The sequence below is a fragment of the Mytilus trossulus genome, chromosome 1 (genome assembly GCF_036588685.1).
Source record: "Mytilus trossulus isolate FHL-02 chromosome 1, PNRI_Mtr1.1.1.hap1, whole genome shotgun sequence".
In the NCBI taxonomy this organism is placed as follows: Eukaryota; Metazoa; Mollusca; class Bivalvia; order Mytilida; family Mytilidae; genus Mytilus; species Mytilus trossulus.
Genome location: NC_086373.1, coordinates 83,533,066 through 83,555,679, shown reverse-complemented (window position 1 = coordinate 83,555,679; position 22,614 = coordinate 83,533,066). Strand labels below are relative to the sequence as shown.

The window sequence follows — 22,614 nt, the reverse complement described above, 5'->3', positions numbered from 1 at the left end:
AGATATATATAGACAATCCGAGTCAATTAAATGTGTGATATTTTGTTTAAGAAGATTTAGAGTTAGAAAACGATTATAAAAGCAAATTCTCAGAAAATAATGTGATTCTTTTAAAAATGCTCTTCCATTTAATTAATCTACGAATGCGTAACTGGACTAAAAAGATATGACCCCAGGTAAATTTAAATTGTGTGTATATATATATCCAACATTTTGCTGTTACTATCAGATAAGAGTCCTTTCATTTCCTGTGATGTTTAGATCAACGGTATGTATAGGGTGACATTGACATGTTAATATTTTGTAAATATAATATATATAGAACAAACACGCCAGGAATAACTTATGAGCTGATTATGGTACTATTGGTATTCAAATAATTTTTTGATTGACTGATCGCTTGTTTAAAATCCAGGGGTAAATATTTGATGCATATTCAACAGTGAAGATCGCTGTTAGTATAATTTTCTAGAAGACACATAAGCAGGAAGGGTGATGATGAATTGTGTTCAACGTCCAGTGGCAAATATCACATGCATTTTAGGAAGAAATGTGTCAATGTGATATGAATATTGACCCTGCTTTGTACTAGGCTGATAAGCTTAAACGAATTTTCACGTGCTTGTTCACAAGGAAACAACTAGTCCACAATAAACGTAAGATCATTCCACCCTATATATACCTGTTACAACATTCTTACTCCGAGCCAACAAGTCTTTGTTTATGCTTTTTGTTTCAGACAAGTACTAATCGAAATGGACATACCAATCACAGAATCTCGCAACCCAATTACTACTAAAATCGATGTAGCATCAACTGATGGTAAGATATAGAACTGATGTTTGTTTCTGGAAATCACTTTATCTGAATTCTAACTTGTGCTTTTATTCTATCGTACCATGGAAGGGCATCTTCCTTACTTTTATTTAGGATAGTTTCTGTAATTCTTTATGAAAATAAATCTTTCTCTGCAATTTGTATATGTTTCTCCCGTATCACGACGGATATGATATATTTCTTACTCATGTCAGCTTCTCTCGTCAACTATAGAGTTAAATATTTTACTCATACCTTTTTTAGCTCCCCTGGCCCAAAGTTCCAAGTAAGTTTTTCTCATCACTTTGCGTCCGTCGTGCGTCGTGCGTCGTCCGTCGTTCATCGGTCGTCCGTCGTCGTTAACTTTTACAAAAATCTTCTCCTCTGAAACTACTGGGCGAAATTAAACCAAACTTGACCACAATCATCATTGGGGTATCTAGTTTAAAAAATGTGTGGCGTGACCCGGCCAACCAACCAAGATGGCCGCCATGGCTATAAATAGAACACAGGGGTAAAATGCAGTTTTTGGCTTATAACTCAAAAACCAAAGCATTTAGAGCAAATCTGACAATGGGTAAAAGTGTTAATCAGGTCAACATCTATCTGCCCTCAAATTTTCACATGAATCCAACAACCCGTTTTTGGGTTGCTGCCCCTGAATCGGTAATTTTAGGGAATTTTTGCTGTTTTTGATTATTATCTTGAATATTATTATAGATAGAGATAAACTGTAAACAGCAATAATGTTCAGCAAAGTAAGATTTACAAATAAGTCAACATGACCAAAATGGTCAGTTGACCCCTTTAGGAGTTATTGACCTTTATAGTCAATTTTTAACCATTTTTCGTAAATCTTAGTAATTTTTTACAAAAATTTTCGCTTCTGAAACTACTGGGCCAAACTAATCCAAACTTGGTCACAATCATCTTTGGGGTATATAGTTTAAAAAATGTGTGGCGTGACCTTGCCAACCAACCAAGATGGCCGCCATGGCTAAAAATAGAACATAGGGGTAAAACGCTGTTTTTGGCTTATAACTCTAAAACCAAAGCATTTAGAGCAAATCTGACATGGGTAAAGTGTTAATCAGATGAAGATCTATCTGCCCTGAAATTCTCAGATGAATCGGACAACCAATTGTTGGGTTGCTGCCCCTGAATTGGTAATTTTAAGGAAATTTTGCTGTTTTATGGTTATTATCTTGGATATTATTATAGATAGAGATAAACTGTGAACCACAATAATGTGAAGCAAATAAGATTTACAAATAAGTTAACATGACCGAAATGGTCAGTTGACCCCTTGAGGAGTTATTGGCCTTTATAGTAAATTTTTAACAATTTTCATACATTTTTGTTAATTTTTGTTAATTTTTAGAAAATACTTTCCACTGTAATTATTTGGCCAAGATAATTGTAGCGACAAGAATGTTCGGTAGATAAAGATCTAAAAACACATCACCATCACCAAAACACAATTTTGTCATGAATTTATCTGTGTCCATTGTTTAATATGTACATAGACCAAGGTGAGCGACACAGGCTCTTGAGAGCCTCTAGTTTAACTTTCGGAAACTTATAGCTAGATATCTTAATCGTGTTTGTTTCGCCCGGTGTCTTATAGCCATTCTTCCCCCATGCCAATTTTTCCGGTGGGAAAAACTGGATCGATCCAATATTTCCCCCCGGAAAAATTGGCATGATCCAACTTTTCCCCCTCAACGTTATAGGGGGAAAACGAGGATCAGGCCAATTTTTCCCCTTTGCGGCATGATAAGCTAGTTTTTCCCCTTTATAAACTTATGACGTCGGCGACGTCAGTTAGAAATTTTTATCCTGAAAAAAGAATATTAACTTTTTTTATTAGTTTAGCGGTACCAAAGCTTCATCGTATTAATATAAATTGATATGAATTGATATACACCATGTATACATACATACGAAGCACATTCTGATGCAGTGATCACATCCATTCTCAATCGTGAATCCTTTGTATCATTGACCTACTGAATACAACCACTTCTGGTCAGTTTGAAGATTTTGACTTTACATGATAAATCATTTTTGTACCACAAGGTAAAAGTACCCATCAAAGGCATGGATAGAGAAAAATACTCATCGCCTTTAAGCTTTCATGGCTATATAACACCGGCACCTTATTATCAAATATCTTAGCGTTATTTTCCCTTTGTGGTTAGATATATAACTCGTATACTTTTTCTCGCCTCATCTGATAGATATATATCATTTTTTTAATTTTTTTTTAACAATCAATCGATACATAGTTATCTCACTCGTGCAAACGTTATCTAGATATCTTACTCGTCCTTGTTTTCCCTATCACACGGTGGGTATGGTTGTCCTGCGAGAGAACGTACTGTGCTGGTGATTTGGTCCTGACGGGTGCTGGTGGGTCCTGATTCTGTGCTGGTGGGTTTGTTTACATTGTATCAGAACGGCAATAAAACGACTGTTTTGTTGCATAATTTTTCTCTGATGTGTCATAAGTACCATGCAAAGTATATTACAACAATATTATATTGCAAAAGTCGTGCAAGTTCGTTAAACGGAATTGTCCTGACGCTGTGCTGGTGATAAGAAAAACGGTCCTGGTTCTGTGCTCCTATGTCCTGGTTCTGTGCTTTTATATTTTAGTTAAAAGTGGCATATATTCAAGATCATTGATGCTGTACTGTTGTTGACTTATTAGCTGTTGTCTGCTTTCTTGAAATTGACATTGTTGTGAATCTGTTTACTGTTATTATGAGAGAAAAAATACCCCTATTTTTTACAATTTTTTTTTAAACTAACTGTAATCTTATTTATTGGCCTGTTAATGGAACCCTTCTTGCCCCCTTTTAAGATAAGAAAATATGTTTACGATTTTCGGGATTACGATCATTTTGCAAGATCACCAAAATACGTTGTAATTTATACAATACTTATATAAAGTAGATGATGTGGTATGTTTGTTGTCAATGGACAAATTTCCATATGAAACCAAAGGAAGTATGTGTTAACAACCATACGTCATCGTACGACCTTCAACAATAACCCATAAAATAAAAATGTAAAAAGGTTTTGCATAAAAATGGAGAGCAAAAATATAGAACAGAGGACTTTCTGAGCGTTTGAATCATGTCTTTAGCAGCTTAAAACACATTTGTTTGTGAACAATTGAGTGCTGACTATAAGAATGATAATAGTATTGCGGGTTTGTTTGTTTGGTGTTTTTTTTTTGGGGGGGGGGGAGGGATGGGGATAAGTTAAAGCGAGGTTACAGTGAAAGCTTGGAATAGTTTCCCGTAAGATTTAAAAGTTGTATTGTAAAAGAAAAATGTATCTTATAGCTATTAAGAATCACTTGCTGTAGGATTTTTCCAACAATTTTTTTGTCTAAACACATATTAAACAGCCAAATGGATGCACAAGAGCTAAAATAGGAGTCATAGATCCTGTTGGCAACAATTACCTGGCTTATTTTATTGATTTTGTAACATTTGTTTCAAATATGACCAACTTCTTATCCAAAATCACCAGCACCGTATCAGGACCCACCAGCACAATGACAGGACCCACCAGCACAGTATCAGGACATGGATAAATTGAGAAAATGCTAAATTGCAATGTTTTTTCACAAAATTGTTTTGTCGTGTGGATTGCGGTATAGAAAGCGGACTCTTTGAGCGTTTTTGTTTTATTTTTTCAGTTCGAGATTTTCTGAAAATGAGCATTTTTGTGTTACGCTTACTGAAACAGTTTAGAGGGTCATTTTTTTAATGGTTTATATATGAACCCATAAGATACGAAATTGAAAAATCTCAACTGTTTTCTTCCATTTTTTATGAGTGAAAACGTCAAAAATCATCATTTTCGTCTTTGTTTACATGTTTTCATTGATCACCAGCACCCGTCAGGACCGAATCACCAGCACAGTACGTTCTCTCGCAGAACAACCATACCCACCGTGTATCAGCTGATGAGAAGTTTGTTTTCCCTATCAGCTGATCAGAAGGTATGTAACTCGTCTTTGTTTTCCCTATCAGCTGATGAGAAGATATATTACTCGTCCTTGTTTTCCCTATCAGCTGATGAGAAGATATATTACTCGTCCTTGTTTTCCCTATCAGCTGATGAGAAGATATTTTACTCGTCCTTGTGTTCCCTATCAGCTGATGAGAAGATATATTACTCGTCCTTGTTTTCCCTATCAGCTGATGAGAAGATATATTACTCGTCCTTGTTTTCCCTATCAGCTGATGAGAAGATATTTTACTCGTCCTTGTTTTCCCTATCAGCTGATGAGAAGATATTTTACTCGTCTTTGTTTTCTCTATCAGCTCTTACTCGTCTTTGTTTTCCCTATCAGCTGATGAGAAGATATGTTACTCGTCCTTGTTTTCCCTATCAGCTGATGAGAAGATATCTTACTCGTCTTTGTTTTCCCTATCAGCTGATGAGAAGATATGTTACTCGTCCTTGTTTTCCCTATCAGCTGATGAGAAGATATGTTACTCGTCCTTGTTTTCCCTATCAGCTGATGAGAAGATATGTTTCTCGTCCTTGTTTTCCCTTTTAAGCCGATGAGAAGATATCTTAATTTTCCTTGTTTCCCCTTATCAGATGATGAGAAGACATCTCACTCATCTCTGTTCCCCTTATCAACTGATGAGAAGATATCTCACTCGTCCTTGTTTTCCCTTTCAGCTGATGTTAAGATATCCAACCCGTCCTTTTTCTCCCATCAGCTGATAAGTAGATTTATTACTTATGATAATGTTAATGTTTTATCTTGAAGTCGTTAGATGTTTTTCCTGTTCTGATTTCTCTAGTCGCCGGATTGTTACATATCTTTCTTGAGTTTGTTTTGTAAGATATATAACATGCACTCATTGATAGGCGCCCTTTTTATATAGAATTAAGAACAACAAAATGCTTTAAAATTTTGAAAATCGCGAATGTGTTTATTTAAAAAAAAAACAACATAGGAATTAAGTATATACCTGATATTGTTTTCCAGATATTGTAAAGAAACTACACGAATGTGACCGAGAAATATTCAATGGTTGGAACCGATACAAGGTGAGTGAACATGTTCTGTTTAAGATTAGTCCGAGATTACTCTCACGTCCAACGGCTGTTATGCCAGACAAGCTGGGGCGGTCCCACGGCTCCAGCTTGTCTGGCATAACAGCCGTTGGACGTCAGAGTAATCGCGGACTAGTTTAAGATATGGTAGGTTAAACGGGTCTTAGGTTCTGTTGAAGATGTTTGAAACCAATACATAACAGATATAAATGTGGTTTGGTTCTGTTTAAGATATGGTAGGTCTAAAGGGTCTTAGATTCTGTTTAAGATAGTCGAAACCAATACAAATTAGTTATAAAAGTTCCGTGGTTCTTTTTGTCGAAACCAAAATAAAAAAGAGTTATAGTACTCTCTGTATAAAGGTTCTTGGTATCTTTTAAATTGCATGAACACTATTTGCATGGATGTTTTATTTTCAATTTTCAGGGTTTATTTCACCCAGAAACAATATCCACAATACGACAGATATCGGAAGTAGCAGTTGATATCATGAAGGTATATTAATATAAGAAGATGTGGTCATAGAGCAAATGAAACAAATATCCACCAGAGACTGCTAAGTCTTAGAGGCATGATTTTTTTATTAGTTGTCAATGGCTTTGAACTAGCTGTCAGATAACTGCGAGTACTCTCAGATCTGTTCATTGTGTCTTTTTGTGTCGGGATGTATAAGTACCCGGCCACGTCCACTTTTATTTTTTGTCTATCTGATGAGTTAAGCCTTTTTCAACTGATTTTTATAGTTCGTTCTTATGTTGTACCGTTATACCACTGTCCCAAGTTAGGGGGAGGGTTGGGATCCCACCAACATGTTTAACCCCGCCACATTATTTTTATGTATGTGCCTGTCCCAAGTCAGGAGCCTGTAATTCAGTGGTTGTCGTTTGTTTATGTGTTACATATTTGTTTTTCGTTCATTTTTTTTTTACATAAATAAGGCCGTTAGTTTTCTCGCTTGAATTGTTTTACATTGTCTTATCGGGGCCTTTTATAGCTGACTATAAGCGGTATGGGCTTTGCTCATTGTTGAAGGCCGTACGGTGACCTATAATTGTTAATGTTTGTGTCATTTTGGTCTTTTGAGGATTGTTGTCTCATTGGCAATCATACCACATCTTCTTTTTTTATACATGACGTTGAATTTAGCAACTATAGATCACAGAATCGGAATGCATTTGTTTTAGATAGAATATAACACAAGCATAATATGCATGATACTAAAACAGAGAGTATGGTACAGAAAAAAATGTATTTGTTACTACTAACTGTGATATTAGCAATGAAAAAGCTCACAAGTAACCTTTGAAAAGAACATTACATAGATGGCTACATTTGTTTTCAACAGGATTGAAATACAGAATATGTACAAGGTATTAAAAGCGCAGCGTGGTCAAAAGATCACTTTTGCAATCAGCTGGCCAATAAAATAGATATTTAATGTTATGTTACAGAAGCCTGAAGGTATGATAGTTCTAAGTGGATGTGGCACATCAGGAAGAATTGCATTTCTTATAGCTGTAAGTACAAACTTAGAATAAACAAGTTTCCTACACTATCTTCTTTTACATTGTTTATCTTCACTTCAAAACTGACTTCAGTTAAAAGTTTTCAATAGGCAGATGATTGAGTAGACTCGTCAAAATGTCACTGTAATTGACTTATGAACTAAAGAGAGTATGTCAGTTCCTGACAAGATCACTTGAATATGTCTTATGATCACCATAGATCTTGAAATGACTATACTGTCTATTCCAGAAAAAAAAGGAACTACCATTGAAATTTAAATAATATGCTACGGTTAAAAATTGAGTGTTTCCCCTCTGAAAGTATGCATTTAGCAGTTGTTTGAAGATTGTTCTATTCCATATGGTGTTTATTCTTATACATCTATATCCTTAACAAATTATCGGGTTTTAAACAAAAAATGTGTCCAACCCTTCCCCTACAGTTTATCTTGATGAAATAGCCCTAAAATTAATCATAAAAATATCTTTTCGTTTGACAACATATAGATTCTTTAATATCCATCTCATTCACGAAGATTAAGACGATTTATATTTCTGCGCATTTGGCGAACATTTGTGTATGATACATTAAAAATTAAAAGTTGGATATAGAATACACTCTTACCTCATTCTTCTTGGTATGTTTTTCAGAGAAATTTCAACGAAGTACTTCGAAACTTAGGAAGAGAGCAATGTTTCAGATACCTCATTGCAGGGAGAGATAAGTACGTTTATATTTCTAAATTTACACAAAACAAAATACGGAAAATATATGTACAGAATGAGTTCTCAACTAAAATTTGTAATTCTCATATGCTAGAAGAGAATTTTTTGACAATTTTTTAACTTTTAAGGTAAAATTATGTTATATTCTACTAAATATTTCAATGTCCAGAGAAAATGTTACGGCCATGTTCCATATTTGGAATATTTCTACTATATTGCATTTGTTTTAGTATCAACATATGCTCATTTTACAAAAAATCATACTGATTCATTTATTTCTATGAATAGTAGATGCTGCATTATAGATGTTATTGGTTCTCAAAGATTATGGATGCTCTCTCAATTATATTAATAACTTTTGTAGTTGTGAAATTGTTTTGTATAAAAAGCACTTCTTTTTTCTGTATATGGCATATTTAAGAAAAGTGTCTGCGGATAATGAAGAAAAAAATTGAAATTGCATCTCCACCTTTGATAGATGCTGATGTAATTCTTTTAATTTCATATTGAAGTCCATTGAATACTTCAACGTTTGGATGCTGGCTTCTAATTATTTGTAGATTCTGGCATCCCAACATATACGGAAACTGACATCCCAACATATCTGGATGCTGGCATCCCAATATATCCGGATGCTGGCATCCCAAAATATCCGGATGCTGGCATCCCAAAATCTTTGGATGCTGGCATCCCAATATATCTGGATGCTGGCATCCAAATATATCCGGATGCTGGCATCCCAATTTATCCGGATGCTGGCATCCCAAAATATCCGGATGCTGGCATCCCAATATATCTGGATGCTGGCATCCCAAAATCTCCGGATGCTGGCATCCCAATATATCTGGATGCTGGCATCCCAAAATCTCCGGATGCTGGCATCCCAACATATCGGGATGCTGGCATCTCAACATATCGGGATGCTGGCATCTCAACATATCGGGATGCTGGCATCTCAACATATCGGGATGCTGGCATCCGAATATATCTGGATGCTGGCATCCCAAAATATAGGGATTCTGGCATCACAACCACGCAGACATGTACCATTTTTCATTATGAAATACGAATTTAAATGCTGCTTCCTAATTAATTGATTTTAGTATTAAGCCACCAATATAACACCCAGAAAATTTCCTAAGGTTTTGATGTGTGTTGAATGCATATTAAAACAATCAAGTAATAACAAAAAAGTGCTACTGATGAATGCCGGGAAGATTATATTTTTTGTCTTTGTTCATGTCCAGTGGCCAGTTTAATGCATATTGAGAATGTGACATCATAGGTCAGAGTGTGAAATGTATACTTGACCAACAAACTGAGTCTGAATTGTAAAGTGCTAGTTTACCATGTGAATGTTAACAATTTGATACTTATAAGATTATGTCAATGTACTACCGGTAAGTTTCCAATAATAAGCCAGTTTTAATGTTATTTTTCTGACTTTGATTACCATTATGAAGGACATGATGTATACATTTTATTGACTACATGTATAATGGTCTCGAGAAAATACATTTATATATGACATCAGGACTACAATTTTCAAATCTGCTCATGTTTCGAATGTTCATGGAATAATTTTTTTGAAAATAAGCTTAATGCAATTGCCCAATAACCATCAACCTTTGGAATGTCTGATTAACTAAGTCATCCAGGACATACACTCTACAAAACAGATTGGAGACTGTACCTTTATGAAGATGCTAAATATGAGGTGCATTTAATGTATAAAGTAAGGAGATTTGTTTTCCGCACTATTGTCTGTATACCATAAAACATGTACCACAATGCAATATTTAAAAAAAATCTATTATCGATACTGGTGCAGTGTCTTTGATCTGTACGTACTGGATATTGTCAGTATATCTGGACTTGCTGTATTCATCTTCCAATGTGTCAGTACATTATGTCAACATCTTTTAGTACTGGAGTCTTTCATTTCATTAACAAAACTTTTTTTTTATTACAATCATAATTAAACTTGTATCTTTTTTTCTGTATTTTGATATTTCAATATTTGGTAATCATTTAATCAAATCAGTTACACGAACTGGAATCACAAATGATCTGGTGCTGTTTGTATGATTCGTCGTCTAAGTTTAACCTGTCCAATAACTATAAAGTGTTGCGATACATTAATACACAACACATGAATAGTAAACAGAAAGGTGAAGCCACTTCTTTACTCTTTACAAATGCTGAAAAGAGAAATAATAATTATATGAAAAATTATCAAAAACAATTTTTCGTTGTAATATCACAACACTAGGAGAAAGTAAATATTCATGTATGATGTCATAATGATGTAATTGGTGTGGTTTTTTTTTAAATTTTAGCCTAGTCCTGGAACACAAACTCTTGTAGCGATATTTACATTTTGTTCATTGTTGGAGGCCATATGCTGACATTTAATTGTAAACTGCTTAGTCATGTTAGTGCTATATTATTTGGTCTCAGTCCGGTGGAGAGTTGTCTCATTAGCAATCATACCATTACTTAGCTAAGAGCTACGGTTCCGCAGTTAACCATGGTCCGCAAATAGTCAAAAAATAACTTAAGGACCTAAGTGCTACGGTTCCGCAGCTAACCATTACTCAGATACTGCTCACACTTCAAACGGCTGTTTTGCAAGACAAGCTAGGCCCATGAGCATAGGAAGTCAAGACTCAAAGTAATCTCGGACGGGCACAAGTTAACTAGTTTTAGACCCTTGCAAAAAAGAGGCAAACAACACATTCAATTTTCTAGACCGAAAATCAATCTTAAATTAAGTTTTTCATACTTTATTTTTCTTGAACTCAGACTTACCAGTGATGCATTTTAATGGTTTTCCTATAGGTTGTCTAGGGGTAAACAAATCAATTTTGCAGACCCATATTTTTACTGGCCATGGCCATATTGATGGTGGTTAATCGTCTCAGTGGGGTTTATGTCGATCATATATTTGTCAAAACTATTCATAACTTCATGAAAAAGGACATACTTCAATAAGGCAAAATAAAAAGAATAAATGTGTGTATTCCCTGTGTCTGTCTTGGAGGCTCATCGCTACCATAGGCGGATCCAGCCCTCCTCCTTTTTCGTGTGAAAAAAATTGGTTTATTATACCTACAGGTAAACATTAAAAGACGACTTTATCGGGCTCTCTGTTATGGCAGTCAGTGACCCCAAATCTCATTTATAGAAAGTTGTGGAATCACCATTTGCTACCACAAACGGATCGAAATGCATCCCTCCCAAACGACATGGGAGAATCTGGCGACTGACATAATCATTGTTGCCTAACCATTTGTGCCTGTAATTTTCTCTCTGGAAGTAATCAGAATTATATTATCCGGCTGGTGTATCAAGATTCAAGTCACTGATGCGTCCGAGATTACAAACAACTGTTTTGCAAGACAAGCTAGGCCCATTATAGCTGCGGAACCGTAGCTCATAGGTCCTTATGTGATTTTTTGATGGGCCGCAAATAGTAAAAAAATAGCATAAGGACCTATGAGCTACGGTTCCGCAGATAGGCCCATGAGCATAGGACACCAGAGTAATCTCGGACGGATACAGGTCAAATCGTCTCCTATATAAAAAAATTCGACATCTGATAATGTCGATAATATATATATGAAACCATTACAGACATACATGATACAGTTGTCGAGTTGAGTAGAACTTTATGTCATGAATGAGGGGGGGGGGGGGGGGTGGTCATGAATGGCTAAATCTGAGAAATCTCGGACTACGAAATGCATGTAAAATATAAGCAAATCTACTTACCTGTATGAATAGCGTTCTATAGCGAATATGTTTTTGTTATATCAAAATGATGATAAATTGCGGCATACTGGCCAAAGAAGTGTTTTTCGTCCTTCCCCTTGCTACCATGTCCACTTCGCCGATTTTAAACATTCTTTTTACATGACGTCATGCTGTGGGATTTACCGCAATTAGCGTAAAAAAATAGTGCAATCGCTTTCAGAATAAAACATAAGAAAAACTAATAAATAAGAGAATATTAAAAGGGTTATCTGTTTTAATTACTTTTCAAAAAATATTTATATCGGTATAAGTGATTCTTGAGAATTGATTTCTTTTCATGTTTACTATGTCTGCACGAATCTCTACGCATGATGGTAAACCACCTCTTACGTCATAATATCCCTGACGTCATTAGATAAAGTGTTGGGAAGAAACAACAAACGGATTTTTTTTGTTGTTTTATTTTTTGCATTCCACAAAATTATGCATTGGAGTACATCTATAGAAATTCGGCCAACGGTATATCAAACAGAACTTGAAGGATTACTGCATTTGGATATTTTGCGATGTCTGTACTCCTACAGTTTTGGATGCCAGCATCCAGCTTTCTCGGGATGCCAGCATCCCAATAAAACGGGATGCCAGCATCCCAATATCACGGGATTCCAGCATCCCAATTAAACGGGATGCCAGCATCCCAATAAAACGGGATGCCAGCATCCCAATAAAACGGGATGCCAGCATCTCAATAAAACGGGATGCCAGCATCCCAATAAAACGGGATGCCAGCATCCCAAAATAACGGGATGCCAGCATCTCAATAAAACGGGATGCCAGCATCCACAAATAATGGGATGCCAGCATCTCAATAAAACGGGATGCCAGCATTTCAATATATAGGAAATCCAGCATCCCCAAAAAATAAAAAAATAGTTTTACAAAATATAAGCAAAACTAGCATCCCAGTAATAGTAAGATTCGCCAGTACATTATTATTTTAACAACAGCATCTACATCAAATTTTAATGCCAGAAGCATATAAAATAAAACACACAGCATTCGTACTATAAAAAGATGCTACCTTATGCAAAATATGAAAGCAATTAAAAAATTGAGAAATACTTTGAAAAATTATTCAAAATTAGCATCTTTTCATTGAAATATGCTATTTCCTAGTTATTTCACGGAATGTATGAAAAAAACTGTACATGAGAATTTGAAATTTTAGTTGAGAACTCATTACAGAAAAGGGATAATAAAAATTAACCAAAACTAAAGCAAAGGATTTAAATATTATTATATTGTCGGAAGTATCATTGTAATGTATTTCACAATATTCTTCATAGACATTGATGATTAACAAGAACTATTTTTCAGAGCATTATTTACTTCACAAGAAGCACCCGAGGATGACCCGCAATGTGGAATAGAAATGTTGAAAGAGGTACACACATTACACTGTGAGAAGAAACACAGTTTACACTGTAATGAAAAACAAGTTCATGATAAAAGTAAAATATTCAGCAAAACCTTCTAATACCTTAATAATTCTATTCCAGATCTAAAACAAACTAACTTAATTTTAAAATAAAAATTGTAAGGGTTCCACGGAACCCAGTGTCACGCCTACTCTTTCTGTTAATCGCAGGGTCAACAAAAATGAGGAAATAAATCAATGAAATATTCCTGTTTATACTATTTTTTGATTGAAAGAAGCTTCTGTTCAAGTTACTTTAAAAAAATCCAGGATAGTTTATGAATCGAATAAATGTTTAAAAACTTAAACTGCAGACTGAATGTAATGTTAACTGAAAGAAAACAAAATTTCCTTCTAGATGCTAGCTTGTGATCATAAACAAGCTTCTGTCCCAGTTTGGTACAAATCCAAAATAGTATAAGAAAGTTATTAAAAGTTTTAAAAGTTTAACCAGAGTGAATTTGTTGTTTCCTGGCAGAAAATCAAGTCCATTTAAAAGTAAAATACGAAAATATAGATTTATTTTTTTACAAAATTTTCTTCTATATACTAGCTTTTGATCATAACAAGCTTCTGTCCAAGTTTGGTACAAATCCAAAAAAGTATAAGAAAGTTATTAAATTTAAAAAAAAAGTTTAACCACAGAGTGAATGTGTTGTTTCCCGGCGGGAAATTAAAGTCCATTTAAAAGGAAAATACGGAAAAATGGATTATGTTTTTACAAAATTTACTTCTGGATACTATCTTATGATCATGAAAAGGCTTCTGTCCAAGGTGGTACCAACCCAGGATAGTTAAGAAAGTTAATAAAAAATTTAAAACTTAAACCACAGAGTGAATGAATATTTCCCGGTAGAAAAACTAAGTCCATTTATAAGTAAAATGCAGAAAATAATCCAATTTTATTTTTACTAAATTGACTTCTGGATACTATCTTATGATCATAAACAAGCTTCTGTTCAAGTTTGGTAGAAATCCAGGATAGTTTAAGAAATTAAAGTTATTAAAATTTCAAAAACTTTAACCACAGAGTGATTATTTGTGGACGCCGCCGCCGCCAAACGGAATGTAGGATCGCTTAGTCTCGCTTTTTCGACTAAAGACGAAGGCTCGACAAAAAGGACAAAACAGTTACCTCGACAGAGGTTTTCTTTTGTTGATTAACCCCTTTTTGTTATTTAGAAATTTGTTGTTTATGGATGATCTGTATAGGCTGAACATATTTATACTTTCCAAACCTGTGGCGATTTATAAAGTTCGAGTACTTGTATATTCCCTTGTTGAAAATCAAATGTTGAACCCTGGGTTTTGGCGTCCTTAGTCGGTGATCTTACTAGGTTGCTATCACATCAACATAGAAATAACTTTTTACTAATATACGCTTTTCTTAAATATATAAATAAATGATTTTCAGGCAACAACAGGTAGAAATCGAGTGTTGTTTATTGGAATTACGTGTGGCCTGTCTGCTCCCTTTGTTGCAGGACAGTTGTGTCATTGTATGGAGAATATAAACATCTTTACACCCGTACTCCTCGGATTTAATCCGTGTAACCTAGCTAGGTATGTCAAACTTATCTAAAAATTGAGTTGAATTAATTTAAAACAATGTATTTGATAAAAATGAACCACAGCAGCAAAATAAAGGTGGGATTGGTGTCAAGGTGGAAGCTTATTGATTGTGGGGTCAATATGACAAAGGTTAAGGTTACTGGGTAGTGTTATGACAATTTAATTTGTCACCAAAAAGAGTTTATAAAAAGATTTTTGAGGTTAATTAAAAAAAAAACATTGAAAAAATCGTTGTTACATGTATAATTAGTAAAGGTGGTGAGGAATTATTCAGAATTTTACTAACAATTAGGATATTCATTAATGGTAATAAATCGTTTAATCCTTCCGAATAACATACATTTCAGGAAATATTCATGTAAAAATGAACTGTTAAATAATAAGTCAGCTGTTTAACAAACGGAATAGCATGTCGCCGATGATGGCATAAGGATACTAGCGAAGACAAGAACACCCAGTTGATCACTAAACGATTATATTATTATATTCAATTGTTTGATTATACGCGATGGGTCAGTTTACTTTTAAGGTCCGGCAAATACATATTTTAGGAAACGTTGCCGTCTTTAATTATTGATGAATGAATGTGTGGGTGGAATCCGCGGGATGATATGTCACCTTATAACTCGGATACATCATTTGACTAAAAATTCAACCAGCTGTATTTGCTCTAACTCCGAAATGCGGCATTACCTTGCAGACGGAAGCAGCAAATCCGAATTCCAAAGTACGTTCTATGACCAGACAGGGCGGGATTTAATTCGTGTATTCAACTAAAAGATTAGGTTGCATTTTACAGGAACATCAAGATCGAGAAATGGGATAAAACATTTTTGCAAGGTAGGAAGTTCATATCAGATACACCTAGTTCTCTGTATAAGTATTTAGTGCACAAAATAAACTTGAAAAATGGCATCTCTTTTTTTCGGGGGGGGGGGGGGGAGGGGCAAAAGCCTATATTTAGAACGGAAATTAAAATTTTTAGTATTTTTTAGAACTAACAAACCATGAAAAATAATTTCTGCTTCCATTAATAATCATTGATCTAAGCTAAAATAAAAGTGAATCACTCCGGCATTTTATGACTAAAAAATTCTTATTTTGACATTTATGTCAAATTATGACATCCTCCTTTAAAGTTGGATTGATAGATTATATTCTCCTGTGTTTTTAACTTTTGTGATGTCTTGTAATGTGTCAACGAAACTACTCGCATCATGTCCTTGTAATGCCGAATAATTTTACAAAATTTGATGAAGATGATGTGCAAGATTTCTTATAACTTGTATCCAACTAATCCCGTAAAAATCCTAGTGTCCATTAATATTGTAAATACCAAGGTAACCTGTTATCTTTTGTAGTTGTGAGACTTCTGGAGGACAAAGTGGCAGAAAGCAAAGCTTACATACTTAACCCTGTTGTAGGGGTAGGTTATATAATTAGCAATTCGTAGTATTTGTTCAACACAGGGGCATTGAGCCTGTCCCAAGTCAGGAGCCTCTGGCCTTTGTTAGTCTTGAATTATTTTTTATTTTAGTTTCTTGTGTACAATTTGGAGTTTAGTATGGCGTTCATTATCACTGAACTAGTATGATATTTGTTTAGGGGCCAGCTGAAGGACACCTCCGGGTACGTGAATTTCTCGCTGCATTGAAGACCTGTTGGTGACCTTCTGTTGTTGTCTGCTCTATGGTCTGGTTGTTGTCTCTTTGACACAATCCCTATTTCCATTCTCAATTTTATAATCTATTCAACTATTCCTTTGGACAACAATGCTTTGCACGATTTGTGTTCAAACACTTTGTATCAACTCTAAAAACGAAGTAAGTAGAGGACAACTGGATAAAAGAAGAATCAAAAACTCCAATGAGTCAATCCCAGTGAGTAAGCTATACCATGATTTCAAAATAAATATCAGTTAACAGAATTAAATGTTTCATGCACATTTCCGACTGATAAAACTGTATTTTTCAGTGTAGTAGGGTGTGCATATAAATATATGCATGCAATGGTTTTTAGGTGACTGTGCCTAAATACATGCTAATGTTTGTTTAGTAATGTAATTTACAACACAAGTTCTGAATCAAGCAGGTTGTGTTCTAACAATTAACCCTTCATTGTATTGTAGCCAGAACAAATTACTGGGTCTAGTAGGATGAAGAGTGGTACAGCTACTAAAATATTGCTGGAGACCATTTTTGTTTCGTGTATAAAAGCAACTGAAAATATTCCAAGGCAAGTAGATACTAAGTAAGCTCTGCAAAAGCCAATCACTTGTGATTAAAAGGACATTTAAACCAACAAAATAATAAGGAAACACACAACGAAATTACGATCTTAACTTTGATTTCAAAAAGGGTGCTAATCCAATTTTGGTAATTTTTCTAGAAGTCTATTAGAACTGAAGACCTCTCAGAACAATAATGATTAGAAAACAAGAACATAAGAGCCATATTTTTGTAAAGGAAGCCTTAAACTTGGACTTCAGAGTGGCTCTATAAGAAGTTCTGTGTAATTTGCATTCGGGAGTACATAAATCCCTATAAATACAATTCTGTTTTTCATCTGGTCACCCATATAATTGGGCAAATGCCCCTTGACTTCTTTGGTTAAGCAGCACCAAAGTGGTATATTAATATACATGTATATGCATTTATTAGCTATAAAAACTTTAAAAAAGAATATGGTGTAAAATGGAGATTCCATTAGAGACTTCTTAATAACAGCACCCTGTACAATAATTACTTTTCTGTGATATATTCACAAGAATTAATACAATTAACTGAAAATCCATGGTAACTATGCAACCACAAAATATGATACCAATTTTTAAAATGAATGGGTACTTGTATTTCAAGCAACAATTATATATAAAATGTTATTTTGAGAATCATACATGTACATTTCAGTAATATAGAAGCACATTTAAAGTCTTGCCAAGATTTGTGTGAAGTGGTATACAAAGAAACTTCTTCCATTTCTAAGCTTGTACAACTTGCTGGTAACAGGTACATTTTTAATAAATAATATCTATCTAAACGTTTCCCTCTTCATTGTGTTTTTAATAAGAATTATTCATCAAGAATTTTTTTTTATTCCTTTTTTGTTTGAAAATATTGATAATTAATAATTTGAAAGTACAAATCATTAAGAAAGATTAATCTTGTATCATTGTAAGGATATCAAATGATTAAATGATAATATATGAATAAATACAATGCTTATAACAATGCAAGTATCTAACAGAATTGTCCAATGTTAATAATTTCAAAAAATTATATTTTGCATGTCATATTCTACTGCTTCGTTGCATAAACTCACATTTCTTTTCATTCTTACATCGTGAAACAACTGCTACAATTTAATATTTGTTTATATATCAGTTTGAAAGCTGGAGGTAGCATGTCTTACATTGGATGGGACAGTTTGGGAGTTATGGGTATGATAGATGCCTCAGAATGTCCACCTACCTATGGGGCATGTAAGTCATATTTAATCTTTTTTTCAGGTTAATTCAATAACTTCTTGTGGAAATCACAATCTTTTAAATTTTAATCAATTACTTTACATTATAATTGAACTTGATTTGCTGAATTCTCAAGTGGTTAATTGTTTTGAGGCTAATTGAATTTTAAATAATAGCTGCACGTTTTAAGGAAAACCTGATTTTTACTACATGCTAATATTATACCTAAATTTTATTTTTCAGCATTAAGTGACATTCGTGGATTTGTAGATACGGGATACAAGTTATTAAATAATCATGAAGGAGATCTATCACCTATGGTAACGCAGGACAGTATTTTCAAGTTTCTAAATAACAACTTTTATCTGTCATGTTTCCATTGTATGCAATACATTGAGAATTGAAATGGGGAATGTATCAAAGAGACAACAACCCGACCATAGAAAAAACAACAGCAGAAGGTCACCAACAGGTCTTCAATGTAACTAGAAATTCCCGCACCCGGAGGCGTCCTTCAGCTGGCCCCTTAACAATTATATACTAGTTCAGTGATAATGAATTCCATACTAATTTCCAAATTGTACACAAGAAACTAAAATTAAAATAATACAAGACTAACAAAGACCAGAGGCTCCTGACTTGGGACAGGCGTAAAAATGCGGCGGGGTTAAACATGTTTATGAGATCTCAACCCTCCCCCTATACCTCTAGTCAATGTAGAAAAGTAAACCTTTATTTAATTTTATGCCATATAATGCAAGTTAAAGACATATTATTAAACATGAAAACACCATCCATATGAAATGAGTTTTTTGTTTACTCAACAACTAACTTAGTGACAAAATATATACCCCAGATGAAAACTAAAAAAACATAATTTCAAAAAGATAAAGAGAAATAACAAATCGACAAACAACAGTATAAACAAAACACTCCATAGAAAAATTTTGATCAACACTAATCCCACCAAAAACTTAGCAATCTCTGGTTCTCAATCTTATCCTAGGATTTTTCATGAATGTTTGGTTTATTGATTGATTGTTAATTGCTTAACGTCCAGTGGCAAATATTTCATGTATGTTCAGGACGAAACATGTATGTTTTGAAGCCTTTATTAAAAAAATATTTCACACAATGATATAGGGGTAAATGAAAATTTATATACTTATATTTGTTCCATATACATACCTTAGATAATTTACCTTGCAAGGTCATCAATTCATCACATTATGGGGTTTTATATTTTTTTCTTATATTTATTTCAATCATCTATTCCTCACATTGCTGACAAATACAATAATGGGTTCAAAGTTATTTAACTTGGACATTGTATTGTCTGATTCATTTTTCAACATTCAAGTATCTGTTACTTTATTTTGTCTAGGGAAAATACTATAGAATTTCAATTGAAGAATTCCAAAGTGATGTTTTACCTGGTTTAATGGAATCTGACTTGGTTATATTACTTATGAAAGGTAGTACCAGTAAATTCAAAGTTAACTCCATTAAATTTTTAACATGTTTAAAAATGTTGCTATAAGAAAAAAAAACTCAATATTTTACTTCTACAAATAAGAACATGTAATACCTTGCTTTAACTTGTACATCCAATGCTTTATTTAGAAACACTTATTTTTTCCCTCTACAATCTGATGCTTTTTCCATTTTCACAATTTTTCTAAGAATAACAATATGATACTTTTTCTGAAAATTCTAACATTTATAAGTATTATTTTTAACAAAAAAAATCCCTGTTCAGGAATGGCTCCTCTGTATCATGTTATTATTATATATCTCATTTTAAGAAGTTCTTTATTCATGAACACACTTTCTTTTGTAGATGAATCCTGTTCAGTGGCAGATATCTTATGGAATTCAACATGCAAAAAAGCTTGTATCTGTTTCAACTCTGAAGAAAAGGTGAAAAGAAATATTACTAGCTGTATATTTGAATAAACAGGTTTTCACAATTAGGACATGCACTTTGATTACCAATATGAAAACTAACCAAATGAGGTCAAATGATATGGATGTGAGCAAAGTGTATTGGAGTCTATTTATTATATATAAAACTTCAAAGGGAAAAAAAGGGATGTAAATTTTCATTTTCCTGACTTATAGAACAATCGCAAATGATGCTCTGCTTTCTATAGCACTCAGAAAAACAAATTTATATCAGTAACATTCTAATTATTAAAAATATCAAGCCAACCCACCTGTATAATAAAATTCTTAGGTGTACACATAACAAGAAAACAATCCATTGTCATGTTATATGTAAAAGCACTTTGTGAAATTAAATTGCAGTAAGGGTGAAATATAACCATCAAAACAAATTTGTTTCTTGTAATAATAGAAACAATCAAAATGAACAAAAACTGCAACAACTTAATATAAAGTAAAATTAAGTGCTCGATTCATAGTGTCTTTTTATTTTTTACACAGATTCAGCAAGATAGATTGGACTGTATAGTGTCCATAGATTTATCTAGTCTTACAACAGAACCATTAGGTGATCAGCATTATAAATATTGGGCACAGCTTTATAAAGAACTTTCAACAAAATGGATACTGAATGCTGTCACTACTGGAGCACATATTCTTAAAGGCAAAGTGTATCAGAACATTATGGTCGATTTGAAAGTCAGGTAAATCACATCTTAATGTGAAATTTAAAAAATGTAGAGTATAAATTGATACAATTAGTCGGAAGAGCAACAAAATCAGCAAAAAATATTGATAAGTTATGTAATTAGTCAATATATTGATTAGAATGGTGGAGTACAGTCTTATCTATATATATATATAAATATTTTAATTTCTTTTGCAGCAATAATAAACTATTCTTCAGAGCTGTTGGCATTATACAAGTAAGTTGCATATATAAACAAACTAAATCATAATTTAAGAGCTATAGGATACAGAGGACCAATTTGGTTTAGAACATATGCTGCACATATATTAGTATTATGTACACATGTTTTCATCTTTGTGGATTTTTTTTCTTTCCATCTGGATATTCTTGAATCTTATTTTCAAAATACTCATTCATACTTGCTAAATAGGGCTTATATGCAGTTGAAGAGCCGAATGGTTGATACATGTACCGGTAGTATAAACTTATCTTAATTTAAAATTCTTAAACAATATACACGACTTGTAACTTTCCCTATAGCTGTCATACTTTCAAACTGTGGCATCATAATTTTTCTTGTATGACACAAACATTTGTTGAATATTGATAAAGTGGTCAAATATCAATAAGATTCACCTTGGGTGCTTTAGAGAACTGAAATTTATTTTTCAAGATGCCTTTTTCTGGTTGTAACTATGCATATGTATACTTTATTTTACACAGAATTTTTCAAATTTGCCGAAAGATGTGTGCCAGGAATACCTATTGAAATCAATCTACATGACAGATGATTTGTCTGAGGACCTAAAATCTCTTCAAGTCAAGGATCATATTGTCAAAGCCACATCTATGGAGAAGGTATAAAGAACATCACTGTGAAATATTCCTACCTTTTCAGTTTCATTTCTAATTTCCAGGGGCGGATGCAGGAATTTTCGAAAGGGGGGGTGCTAACCCAGGGCAAAGGGGGGGGGTGCAAAACATATGTCCCGATACAAATGCATTGATCGACAAAAATAAAGGGGGGGTGCGCACCCCGGAACCCCCCCTCTGGATCTGCCACTGATTTCATTTATCATTTTTTCTAGTTTGATGAAGTCCACTGATAATAAGTTTTTGCATATTGATGACATAGCTAAAGATTTCACAATTATTTTGGAAAAATTTATTATAACAAATTCAATGATTACTGCTACAGGTTTTACAATGAATAAAGCAGTTCTGAATACTATTGATAAATTTTCTACAATATTTTATCACATGACATGAAATTTTTCTACCTCCTTTTACAGGTAGTCCCTACAGCATTAGTAGCAGCCATCTTGAAATGTAAAATTGATGATGCCAGACAATTATTGTCACAACATCATGTCATCCGGACTGCCATAGCAGATATTCTTAATAACAGACCTACATGATCATCTTTCTTGTTAACTTGCATATAATACAGAAAGAAAATCAAACATCAGTTTATTTTTTTACTTTCTCCTTTTATCAAATATGTATAAAAATATAAACCCTGAAAAGTCTCAACAAGTATTCATTGTAAGACCATCCAAATCATCCATGA

At 33.7% G+C, this 22,614-nt stretch overlaps 1 protein-coding gene across 1 annotated transcript; it reads left to right on the top strand.

Annotated features, from left to right (window-relative positions):
* The first annotated feature begins 205 nt into the window (after positions 1-205).
* Positions 206-22,512, top strand: LOC134697814 (glucokinase regulatory protein-like). Its single transcript, XM_063560134.1, has 20 exons — positions 206-268; positions 740-822; positions 5,840-5,901; positions 6,334-6,402; positions 7,359-7,424; positions 8,064-8,137; positions 13,272-13,338; positions 14,786-14,934; positions 15,743-15,783; positions 16,305-16,369; positions 17,072-17,178; positions 17,853-17,951; positions 18,327-18,424; positions 18,653-18,729; positions 19,794-19,884; positions 20,250-20,329; positions 20,855-21,057; positions 21,240-21,279; positions 21,768-21,902; positions 22,337-22,512. Exons 2-20 carry the CDS (start codon positions 756-758, stop codon positions 22,460-22,462), a joined length of 1,716 nt encoding a protein of 571 aa, XP_063416204.1. The 5' UTR covers positions 206-268; positions 740-755; the 3' UTR covers positions 22,463-22,512.
* The last annotated feature ends 102 nt before the right edge of the window (positions 22,513-22,614 follow it).

Coding starts and splice junctions, on each gene's coding strand:
- LOC134697814 (XM_063560134.1), top strand. CDS start 756: ATGGACATACCAATCACAGAATCTCGCAACCCAATTACTACTAAAATC. Junction 16,370..17,071: donor TACTTAACCCTGTTGTAGGG/GTAGGTTATATA, acceptor ATTGTATTGTAG/CCAGAACAAATTACTGGGTC. Junction 21,280..21,767: donor GAGCTGTTGGCATTATACAA/GTAAGTTGCATA, acceptor TATTTTACACAG/AATTTTTCAAATTTGCCGAA.